The sequence below is a fragment of the Eimeria tenella genome, genomic scaffold (genome assembly GCF_000499545.2).
Source record: "Eimeria tenella Houghton genomic scaffold, Eth_scaff64, whole genome shotgun sequence".
Classification (NCBI taxonomy): Eukaryota; Apicomplexa; class Conoidasida; order Eucoccidiorida; family Eimeriidae; genus Eimeria; species Eimeria tenella.
Genome location: NW_013543430.1, coordinates 67,205 through 78,772, shown reverse-complemented (window position 1 = coordinate 78,772; position 11,568 = coordinate 67,205). Strand labels below are relative to the sequence as shown.

Genomic DNA, 11,568 nt, shown 5'->3' with positions numbered 1-11,568 from the left:
CAGCAGCAGCAGCAGCTGCTGCTGCTGCTGCTTGTTGTCATTCGGTGCTTCCGGGGAAACGGGGGCATGGGTGGCTCTGATGAAGCGGGCGAGCTGCAGCAACAGCAGCAGCAGCAGCAACAGCAGCAGCAACAGGAGCGAAGCAGCAGCAGCAGCAGCAGCTTCTGCTGCTACCGCAGCTGCCAAGGGGAAGTGCGAAGCATTATTGGAAGGCTACGGTGATGATGGCAGCAGCAGCAGATGAATAAATAAAATAATAAAAGGATAAATTGAAAACGAAATCAAATGCAAAACTAAACAAATAAAAATGAAAATGAAAATGCATTAAAAGCAAAGTGCTGCGCATTTTCGGGGGTCTGACAGCGCGTGGGCTGTCCATATTTGACCTTTCCTTGCTGCTGCTGCTGCTGCTGCTGCAACAGCAAGAACAGCAGCAACAGTAGTGAGGCCTGCAGCAGTAACTGCAGCTGCAGTTGCAGCAGCAGCAGTAGTACTAGCTGCTGCCACAGCAGCAGGTATTACTACTACTGCAGCAGCAGTAATAGCAGCAGCAGCCGCTGCTGCTGCTGCTGCTGCTGGCGCCAGGGCGCTGGGGTGTACGTACAGTGTGGGGGGAACGAAAGGCTGTGCTGCTGCAGAAGCAAAATGGCGAAATATTATTATTATTATTATATTGTTATTATTATAGTTTTGTGAATATTTATTATTGAAATGTATTTAAATTAATGCATGAAAGTGCTGCTTATTTTGTTTTGGGGCCCCGCGGTGAGGGGCCCTCGGGTGTACAGACAGCTCCTGGGGTGTATAGGGAGGTGCGTGGAACGCAGATGAGTGAAATGAGTTTTGTTTCATTTATGTCTTTTATCTTTTTTATACTTATATAAGCTTTATTGCATAAATAGATTCAAATATATATTAAGTGGAAATGTCCGTGAATATATATATATATGTGTATATATATATATATATATATATATATATATATATATATATATATATATATATATATATGTTTGCATGCATCCAGGTGTACGTACACTGTACGTTTACACAGGCAGCTGCAGGGTGTATAAAGGACATACATAAAAGCACTTAATAGCAGATATATATGATGCATTATATGTAATGCATAATAATATATATTTATTATATATGTTTATGTGCATATACATATAAATGTACAAATATATCTGTATGTATATTCGTTCATATATTATATAAAATGTTTATATCATCATGTATATATATATATACATGATGATATGAACATGTATATAGAGTCCATATATATATATATGGACTCTATATATATATATATATATATATATATATATATATAGGGTCCATATATATATGTGTATATATAAACTATAATATATAAGTATAACCTATAATGCCGTATGCGTACATAAAACACGACAATGAAAGTAAGCGAATATAAATGAATAAATAATAAATAAATAAACAAATAAATAAATGCAAACAAAGAAGAACTCGTCCGCATGCGCATAATGCCCAGGGTGCTGGAGTGTACGTACACCCGCGGGTAAAGGGCCTTTGGCGGAAAGTTTGGAATCAGTTTGAAGCATTAAATGAATAAAATAAATCCGAAATAATGCATATTCAGGAAGAGCATTTTATTTTGCATTGAGTGGCGCAAATTCCCCGAAATTTCACTAATGGAACTCCGAAAAAATCCAAAAGGATATTGCCAAGGAATCCTTTCATGGCTGCTGGCAGGCCTTTCTTTCTGTGCACAAGAGCAGCACTTCAGGACCAAAAGTAATTCTTTTTCCCCCTTTTAGTTTAATAATAATAATAATTATTATTATAGATGATGATAAACATTTAAATTCATTTCACGCCTCTTCCGTGGGGCGGGCTCTTCCTGGGTGGCTGAGTGGGGTGGACACCTCTTCACGCGGTGTACGTACACCTCATTATGTTGCGCGTTTATATTCACTTTCGACGTTTTAACTTCTGCAGCTTAAAAAGTACCCATATATATATTATATATATGATAATTATGTGTTTAAATAATCCATTATAGATGTATATTATATATAAATAAAATATATATATAATACATATAGACATTATTTGTAGTACATATACGTTATGTATTGATGTACTGCATGTACATATATTAAATGTTATATATGTTATATGTATATATATATAATATATACATACACATATATGTTATATATATATTATATGTTATATATATATATTATATAATACATGTACATATATATATATTATATATGTCTATAGTGTGTAGTGGAAGTGGAAGTGCCTTAATGGCCATTTGCGGTAAACGCAATCGAAGAAAAGTGGAAAGGGGAAAAATGAAAAAGATAAAAAGAAAAATGGAAAAGAATAAAAATGGGAGAGAAGGGAAAAAATGTTTCCTTTTTTTCTTTTTCAATTCTAAGAAGGGCCGCATACCCTTAGGAGGCGGGCAGCAGCATTTGTCTTTTTATTCTTTGACAAAAAAACGGGAAAAAAAAACAAAAAATGAATTAAAATAAATAAAAAAATGAAGATAATTCAGAAGAAAATAGACTATAGGCGACCCGTATAGCTCGCGGCTGTCGATACACCTGAAAAGATACATGGGTTTTGCTGCTGCCTTCAAATTCACACTTCTATTTATTAATCTTTATAATATACATATATATGTATGTTATATATATATATATGTGTATTTTATTGTGTTTTCGTAGATACATCTAATGTACTAATAGATGGATGTACTATATGCATATAGTGAGTGTACAGACAGCAGAAAATAGTACAGGCAAACTGTTTAGGCCTCCAGGTGTATCTACAGCAGAGAGGCTGGCCTCGGCCGGGGCCGAGAGGGACAGAAAAAGAGAATTAAGGGTGGCGCTATTAAAAACAATAAAATTAATAATAAAATGTAAGAAGCATTCAAGTGTGGGCTTTTAAAAACAATAGAATTGGTAATTCTTTCTTCTTTTGTTTCGACGAGAAACCCGCACTGGTCGGGGTGTACAGACACCTGGGAGGAACGCACAGCTATAAAAAAGCCTCTGCCGCTGCCATTTAATTCGCTTTTCCCTTTTAAATTTATTTATTTCATTTATTTTTTATTTCTTTTGTTATTTTTGGCATTTCTTCGCCGCTTTAACTTTTCATGCCGCTGCCTTGCTGCCCCAGGCTGCCGGGTGTACGTACACCCGAATGAACACAAAATTACATAAATGCAAATTTGAGAAAATAAATTAAAAGGGAAAGAATAAACTGCGGACAGCAACTACACACAGATGTAAATAAATGGTAAATACATGAAAAATAAAATAATAAATGAAGTAAATGAAGTTCAAAAAAGACAAAGTCCTCTCGGCCTTGCGGAGGCCTCTCTTTGACTTCTTTTTCGTGCGAGCAGAAAGTGGAAATTATTTTTAATTATTTCTTTTTCAGATGAAATGCGCATCTGAGAATAAATGGTATTTAAACATTATTTAATTATTTATTTTACTTATTTGTTTATATTTCCTCGAAGACAAAACAAATTGTCTAAATGAACATTTAATTTCCGGAAATTCACAGAACGTGCAGACACTCTAGAGCACTTAAATCAAAATAAATGGTTTTCAATAATTTCACTTTTTGAATTAAAGGCAAATTAATAATTAAATCCTTTTCCATTCCCGCTGCATGCGCGGCCACAAAGAAAAGCAGAAAGACAAAGGCAGCAGCAGCAGTAGCTGCTGCAGCTGCTGCTGCTTCTGCTGCTGCAGCTGCTGCTGTGGCTGCACCTGCTGCTGCTGCAGTTGCTGCTGCTGCTGAAGCAGCAGCAGCAGCGCCAAACAAAGAACAAAAAAACGGAAAAGAAGAGGACCAAAAAAGGGTCCCTGAAGGGGCAGCAGAAGAATTAAAAAACGAAGAAATTGCAAACCCTAGAAATAAATTAAAAAATAAAAAACGAAAAAAAACTTCATTATTTTATTTGTTTTCTTTTCCCAACCCCCAACTGCCCGCAGCAGCAGCAGCAGCAACTTGGGCAATTCTCTTCTTCACAAATTCACAAGAAATAAAAAGAGGAAATAAACTCAAACGCAGCCAGCTCCAGATGCCTGCAGCAACCACACAACCTAGGGTTTAGGGTTTAGCGTTTAGGGTTTCGTGCCTAGGGTTTAGGGTTTAGCCCCTGGGGTTTGGGGTTTCGCGCTTAGGGTTCAGGGTTTAGTCCCTAGGGTTAAGGTAAACTAAATTAAACTAAACAATTAATTTAATTTAATTTAATTTAATCAAATTAATTGAATTAATTAAATTAAAGTAATTAAAATGAAAAGATTAAAAAGTACTTTGGTTCTTTTCGCTCGCCTCCCTCTCTGCAGAAAAAGTTCGAATGAAATGAATCACTTCATCTGCTGTAAACCCTAAAAACAAATAAACAAATAAATAAACAAACAAATAAATAAATAAATAAGTAAATAAATAAAATGAATTAATAATTAGATATAATTGAATAATTAATTGTAGTTATGAAAATAATAAAATTGGAAGCAGCTAGTGCGAAATCAGCAAGTAGTGCTGTTTTAGAGAGAGCAGCAGCAGCAGCAGCTGCTGCTGCTGCTGCTGCTGCTGTCGCAGTGCAAAAAACAGCAGCAGCGGAAGCAGCAGAAGCTGCGGCAGCAACAGCTGCAGCCGTCCACAACATAACGGCAGCAAAAAGCCGCGGCAGAAACAGCAGCAGCTGTTGCTGCTGCATCAGGAATACCAGCAGCAACAAAACCCCCAGCAACAGCAGCAGCAGCAGCAGCAGCAATTGCTGCTAGGGTTTACCTAGGGGCTTTTGAAGTTGCACTTGGGAGAGAGTCTGTTGTGGTAGAGTTTCTGGCTTTGCCGCGCAGCTGTGGCAATTGAATTCATGGACTTCATTTGATTCATTTGTTTCATTTATTTCATTTAAATTGTTTATTTTACTTATTTTATTTATTTCGTTTGCAAAATAATCCGCAGCAAATCCCTCCAGCAGCCTCCGCGTTTCGCCGTAGCAAAGAGCGCCGTCGAGGCGGTGCAGCGAATGCAGCAGTTCCAGCTGCAAAAAGAAAGGAGAAAACGCGAAGAGAGAGAAAAAAGGATTTCCACATCAAATACTTCAACAAAAAGGATCCTCATAAGCGGAAACGGGATAAAAATGAGCCAAAAATGATTTAAAATGACCAAAAACATGCCGGGGGGCGAAAGTTGAACAGCGCTGAGGTGTCTGTACACCTCAGCTTCCACTGCGCGAGAATAAAACTTTTCGCCATTTTCTCTTCTTCTGCCGCTTTTTCATTTTAAATTATTTAAAATGAATTTATTTATTTAATTTCCACAAATAAACTCTTATTGCCATTTTATTGATCCCAATTTCCCGCCTTTTCCACTTTTTCTGCGAACCTCAACTCCACTGCAACTTTCTTCGCTCCGCAGCTCATTTGCAAGCTTTAAATGCCATTTAAAGAGAAATAAAACCATTATATTATTATTATTATCATTATTACTATTATTATTGTTATGATTATTATTATTGAATTATTATTTGTCTTTGTTTTCTTTTGGGACTTTTCTCACGCAAGCCTCGGACTGCTGCTGCTGCGCTGCAGCAATTCGCGCCTCCGCCTGCCGCAGGAGTTCCATTTCCTTCATTGCTGCGCATTGCGCTGAATTTAAAAATGAAAAAAGGATTTAAAATTAAAAAATAAATCCAAAAAAGGGGAAATTGGAGATTAAATGAAATGCAAACAAAAGCGAGAATCACAGGAATAGAAAATGCACAAAAAATGAACCATTAAAGTCAAAAAATTATTTAATTTAAACAACTTTATGATGAAATATAATTAAAAGAGAAATGAAATAATGCAGAAATAAATTAAAATAAATTAAATGAGGAAAGACGAAAGTTGAGAAAAAGAGTTGCAAATGAATTAAAACAAAAAGGGACCTTTTAATTCCTTTTTCTTTATTCAAATAAAAAAGAATTAAACTTTTTGCCCTTTCATTTTTAATTTTTTTCATTTAAATAAAAAATTATAATTTTTTACTTTTTATTTATTTTCTTTTTTCATTTTATCTCTTCTTTCCCTTCAACTCACTTCCAATGCTCAGCAGCCACGCCTCCGCTTCATTCTGCGACTGGGCCTGAAAACCCCAAACCCTACACCCTAAACCCTAAACCCTAAACTCCAAACCCTAGACGCCAAACCCTAAGCCCTCCTGCGCTCTGCAACGCCATGTAGAGAACAGTGAGTCCAAATCGATGGAGCTGCGAAGCAGTACGGCTAAGCTCCTAGGGTTTAGGGTTTAGGGTTTAGGGTTTAGGGTTTAGGGTTTGTACGCCTACGCGCCAGTAGTAAGAGCGACTGTCTGTCTGTACAAGAAAGCCTCTTTTGTCTTGTGGAATCTTCAGGATCTAGAATTTCAAAAGAACAAAAATAAATTAATTTAATTTAATTAATTTAATAGTTTTGATTAATTTAATCAATTAAACCAATTTAATTAATTAATTTCATTAAATTAATTTAAATAAAAGAGAAATAAAAGAAATTAAAAGTTTGAAAAGAAAAGACGAAAATATATTTATATATACTTTAAGCCCAGGACCTTACGTAAGAAGAAATGAATCAACAGATGAATAAAAGCAATTTAAATAAATTAAATTATTTAATTCAATTAATTAAAACGAACAATTGAATCAAATTAAATAAATAAATAAATAAATAAATAAAAATAAACAAAAATAAATAAAAATAAATAAATAAATAAATCTCACCTGCACACAAGAAGACAGCGGAATGCAAGCCCACTGCTGCGGCCGCTGGGGAGCCCCCTGAAGAAAATAAAAAATAAAAATAAATAAATAAATATATAAATAAATAAATAAATATAAATAAATATAAGTAAATAAATAAATATAAATAAATAAATAGATTAACAAATTAATTAATTAATTAATTAAGCAATAGTAAATATAAATAACTAGTCAGTAATAAACAAACAAATACGCAAATAAACAAATAAATCAATGGGTAAATAAATAAATAGTAGTTAATACATGAATAGATAAAGAAATAAATAAACAAAAATATATAAACGAATAGATAAATAAATAAATAATAGTTAATAAATAAATAAATATTAAATAAATGAATAAATAAATAAATGAATAAATAATAGTTAATAAATAAAATAACAAACAAACAAATATATACATAAATAAATATTAAATCTAATGAATCGGCAGAAAAGGCTGAAAGACAAAAAGAGAAAATAAAAATAAAAAGAAATACAATTAAACTCAAAAGAGAATGAGAAACAAAATCAAAGTAATTTATTTTAAATTAAAGATTTCTTTTCAAAAGAAAAGAAACAAATAAAATAAATAAAAGAAATAAACAAAATTGAATTAAATTAAATTAAGCAATTGGAGTATATTAAACAACAAAAGAATGGAGAAACAAAAACTAAAAACTAAATTAGAAAACAATAAAAACGAAAACTTGAATCAAATTAAAAATTCATTTTTGAAACTTGGAGAATAAAAAAAAAGAAAATGAAATAACGAAACTGCACGGGCCGAGGAGCTGCATGCAGCGGAGAAGAGAAATGGAAAAAGTAATTAAAGAATAAAAAGTTAAATTAAAAAACAAAAAAATAAAATTTATTTTTATTTTTTTTATTTTTAATCCCACTTTTGCTGCTTCTTTTGAATACCAAAACGCCTCGGGGTGAAGAGCGCACCGACGCAAATTCCAACTTGAAGCATCCTGAAATAAACCATTCATTTATTTTTATTATTTATTATTTATTATTTATTTATTTATTTATTTTATTTATTTATTATTTATTATTTATTTATTTATTTACTTATTTTATTTATTTATTTATTTATTTGTTTGTTTGTTTGATTTTTTGTTTAGTTATTCTTTTTTTCCGGTTATTTTGTGCGTGTGATGCTTCGCTTTTTATTCTATTTTTATTCTTTATTTATTTATTGATTTGTTTATTTACAATATGCTATTTAGTATATATGACTTATTAGCTATTTATTTATTATTTATTTATTCATTTTCCGTTTTGAATTAATGCAAATAAAACAAATCAAGTTGACTAATTGAATTTCTGTCTTTGGGGCTTTTGGCAATAGTGGTGCATGCAAAACAAAAACAAGAAATAAAAAAATAAGTAATTAAAAAAGAAACTAAATAAAACAAAAATAAAAAGAAATAAAGAGATATAAAAGGACTCTAAAAAGAAAATTGAAAAGATAATTAAAGGATAATCAAAAGGATAGCTAAAAAGATATTAGAATTAAACAAAAAGAAATAATAAAAGTCTTCCATTATTTAATCTTGAGCAGAAGTTTTACATTTATTTCATTTTAAGTAAGTTTTGTATTTACTTTATTTTAAATAAAATGAATGGAGCTTTTTTGTTTTATTTTAAATAAAATAAAAGTTTTTAATTTATTTTATTTCAAATTCTTTTTTAAAATGCCAGTCTTGCCTTCGACGCCTTTTCTAAAACTCCCGACCGCAGGGCCTGTAAAAATAAATAAAATAAAATAAAATAAATAAATAAATAGATAAATAATTAAATTAAATAATAAATAAATAAATAAATAAATAGTCTAAATCGTCAATTAATTTACTTAGCTGTTTGGATTAATTAAATAATTAATTAACTCGAAGCATTTAAATAAGTTGAAAATGAGAAACAGGAAATCGAGAAAACAAATAAATAAAAGAGAACTTAACTGAATAAATAAATACAATAAATAAAATAAATCAATTAATTAATTTGATTAAATAAGTAAAATAAATAAATAAACAAATGAGTAAAATAAATGAAATAAATAAATAAAATAGATAAATAGATTAGGTAAACAAAGTAAATAGAGCAACAACAAATAAAAAACAAAAACCGCTCAAGAAAAAAATAAAAATGTCAACAGCAAACAAGAAATGGAAAAAAATAAAAATTAAAAAGTTAAAAGAGATGAAAAATAGAAGTTGTTTCCAATTTTATTTTTGTTTTCTTTTTATTTATTCTTTTTTGTTTCTAAGAACAAATTTATGAACTTCTTAATTCCAAATTCAAATTTGTTCAGTCGGAGATTCAAAACTAATTCAAATCTGCTATTTAAAAAGTTAAGCTAGAGTGTACATACACCTCAAATGGTCCACTTGTGGAACACAAATATATACATTGGGGTGTACATACACCTCAGATGAGACAAATGGTTTACTTGCAGCGTGTAAGTATTTAAACTGGAGTGTACGTACACCTCAAATGGTCTATTTGCAGCACGTAAATACGCCAGTTGGAGTGTACATACACCTCAAATTGTCGAGTTGCAGCGCATAAATAAATGCACTGGAGTGTACGTACACCTCAAATGAAACAAACGGTCCAAAAAAAGTCCTCACCCCAGTGTCCATACAGACCGGCGTGGGCATTTCGTCTTCTGCATTTTCTCGGTCAAGAAAAGCAGAAAGGGAATTTAGGGGCGCTCCGAATGAACTGATGTCCATAATGGGTTTTAAAAACAAAAAAAATGAACAAAAGAATTAAAATAAACCCCTAATGCCTTTTATTCGGCGTCTGTGGCCTCCAGGGCGAGTCCTTCGGAACATGAATATCCGGGGTGTACATTCACCTCAGCGCATGCCGCCGCCGCCTCATTCCTTCACTCTTCTTGCGCGTTATTCATTTATTTGTCTTTGAATTATATTTAACTCTAAAACTGCATATTTAATTCTCCTTTTGAGGCGGCTTGGAGTCCTTTTCCGGGCAGTTTCCGTTTTGCCTTCCGCGGCGGCGGCTGCGCGGCGACCAGCTGTCGATACACCCGAAACCGCGGCTCAGTCTTCAACTCTTTCGGCCCCCAGACTTTCCAATCAAATAAATAAGTTTTAATTTTTGTAATTTTGTTTTAATTTCGCCAGAAAGCACTCGTGACACGGAGAAGACCCTGGTGGCTGTCCACCGCTGCGCTGCTGCGGCGAAGTGCACCAGAGCGGGTCAAAATTGGAGTTCTTAAACGAAATATTTGACTTATTTTCGCAAATTTGAATTTGTAATTTCAATTTTTTAATTTTTAATTCAATTTAATTCAATTTAACTCCTATCCCAAACTTAAAATCGGCCAGCGCCTCCACACAGCCAATCAGGGGCCCCTGGCTGCAGCCTGCTGCGCATGTGTCCTTCTGCAGCCACACAAAAGGCTCTTCACTTCAAATTCAAATTTAAATAATTTTATATTTTATCTTTCAAAGTTTTTATTTAATTCATTTACTCTTCTCATCCACACGCTTTTCTCAACTCTTGTTGTACATACACCCCAGCAGCCAACACCGCTGCGGTGTACATACGGGACCTACGAGGGGCCCGTTGGGGCCCCTGGGGGCCCCCCGGGGCTCCCCGGGGGCCGCTCCTATATATTAAAGAGGGGCTCCCAAAGGAGCTTTTTGCTAGCTGGGGGCCCCCAGGGATCTTCTGTACAAAAGGCCTTTTCAGAGAGTTTTTGAAGGTCCATCAGGGCACTTTTTATTCTTTAATATTTAAATTTTAAATAAATTAATTTTAAACAAATTAAATCGAGGCCAATTCGCCTCCTAGCAGCTTTGCTGCAGCACACTGCTTCTGCTGCACAACTGCAGCAGTAAAATAAAACGCATTGGGCCCCTGGAGGCCCCCCAAGGGGGCCTCAGGGGCCCCTGGGGGCTCCCAGGGGGCCCCCTTCTTGCGCGCCCCCATGGGGCCCCTGGAGGCCCCCAAGGGGCCCCCTAGGGTTTAAAAATTGGCCCCAATGGGCCCTTAGGGGCTCGCTAAGGAGCTCTTTACCCTATCCAAATCTGGGGGCCCCCAGGGGCCCCTCATGAAAACCTTATGAACTCCTCACACCCCAGGGAACCCAGGGGGCCCCTACGGGGGCCCCCTATGGGGGCCCCTGAGAAGACGCCCACGGGGGCCCCTAAGGGGGCCCCTGAGTGGGTCCCTACGGGGACACCCTGAGAGGGCCCCTGGGGCCCTTAGGGGGGCCCCCAGGCCCCTGAGGAGGCCCTTACGGGGGCCCCAAGGGGGGCCCCTGAGGGGAGCCCTAAGGGGGCCCCCAGGCCTATCGGGGTCTTCTTTGGGAGGTACATAAACGGGTTTTTCTTTTAAATTATATTTGAAGCACTTTTTGCTTCACGAGTCACTTACCAATCAACTTGCTGTTGTTGGTGCTGCCGTGCTGCTGCTGCTGCTGCTGCTGCTGCTGCTGTGCTGCTGCTGCTGGGCAGCTGCTGCTGCTTGGTGCAGGGAAATTTGCTGCAACCCCGTGAATGAGGGATTTGGAGTGTATGGGTCTTTTAAAAGGGGTTTTAATTCTTTTGAAAAGTTAATTAATTCTTCATCTTTTGCTCCATTAAAAGTGGAATTATAATAATTGTTTTTGTCCTTTTTGCTTCCCCCTTTGCTGCTTTTGCTGCTGCGCGCCTCCCCCACGGAGGCCTCTGCAATGAGCGCCTCCAGCGAGCTGCTGCTGCTGCTGCTGCTGCTGCTGCT

At 35.2% G+C, this 11,568-nt stretch overlaps 3 protein-coding genes across 3 annotated transcripts in view; 1 reads left to right on the top strand and 2 right to left on the bottom strand.

Moving 5' to 3' along the window:
* Positions 1-222, top strand: part of ETH_00033330 (uncharacterized protein) — a gene marked incomplete at both ends in the record, with an annotated part of 3,367 nt that extends 3,145 nt beyond the window's left edge. The window contains one exon of the mRNA XM_013377847.1: positions 7-222. Coding sequence (XP_013233301.1) covers positions 7-222 — 216 coding nt within the window. The remainder of the gene's footprint in view (positions 1-6) is intronic.
* A 5,334-nt stretch (positions 223-5,556) lies between these two features.
* Positions 5,557-9,551, bottom strand: ETH_00033325 (uncharacterized protein; the record flags this gene model as incomplete). The annotated part of the gene is made up of 7 exons (XM_013377846.1): positions 5,557-5,681; positions 6,114-6,159; positions 6,362-6,430; positions 6,791-6,847; positions 7,710-7,784; positions 8,524-8,559; positions 9,447-9,551. 7 exons carry the CDS (start codon positions 9,549-9,551, stop codon positions 5,557-5,559), a joined length of 513 nt encoding a protein of 170 aa, XP_013233300.1.
* A 1,664-nt stretch (positions 9,552-11,215) lies between these two features.
* The window catches only part of ETH_00033320 (uncharacterized protein), a gene marked incomplete at both ends in the record, with an annotated part of 1,707 nt that continues 1,354 nt past the window's right edge, over positions 11,216-11,568 (bottom strand). Inside the window, one exon of the mRNA XM_013377845.1 lies at positions 11,216-11,331. Within this exon, the coding sequence (XP_013233299.1) occupies positions 11,216-11,331 (116 nt within the window). The remainder of the gene's footprint in view (positions 11,332-11,568) is intronic.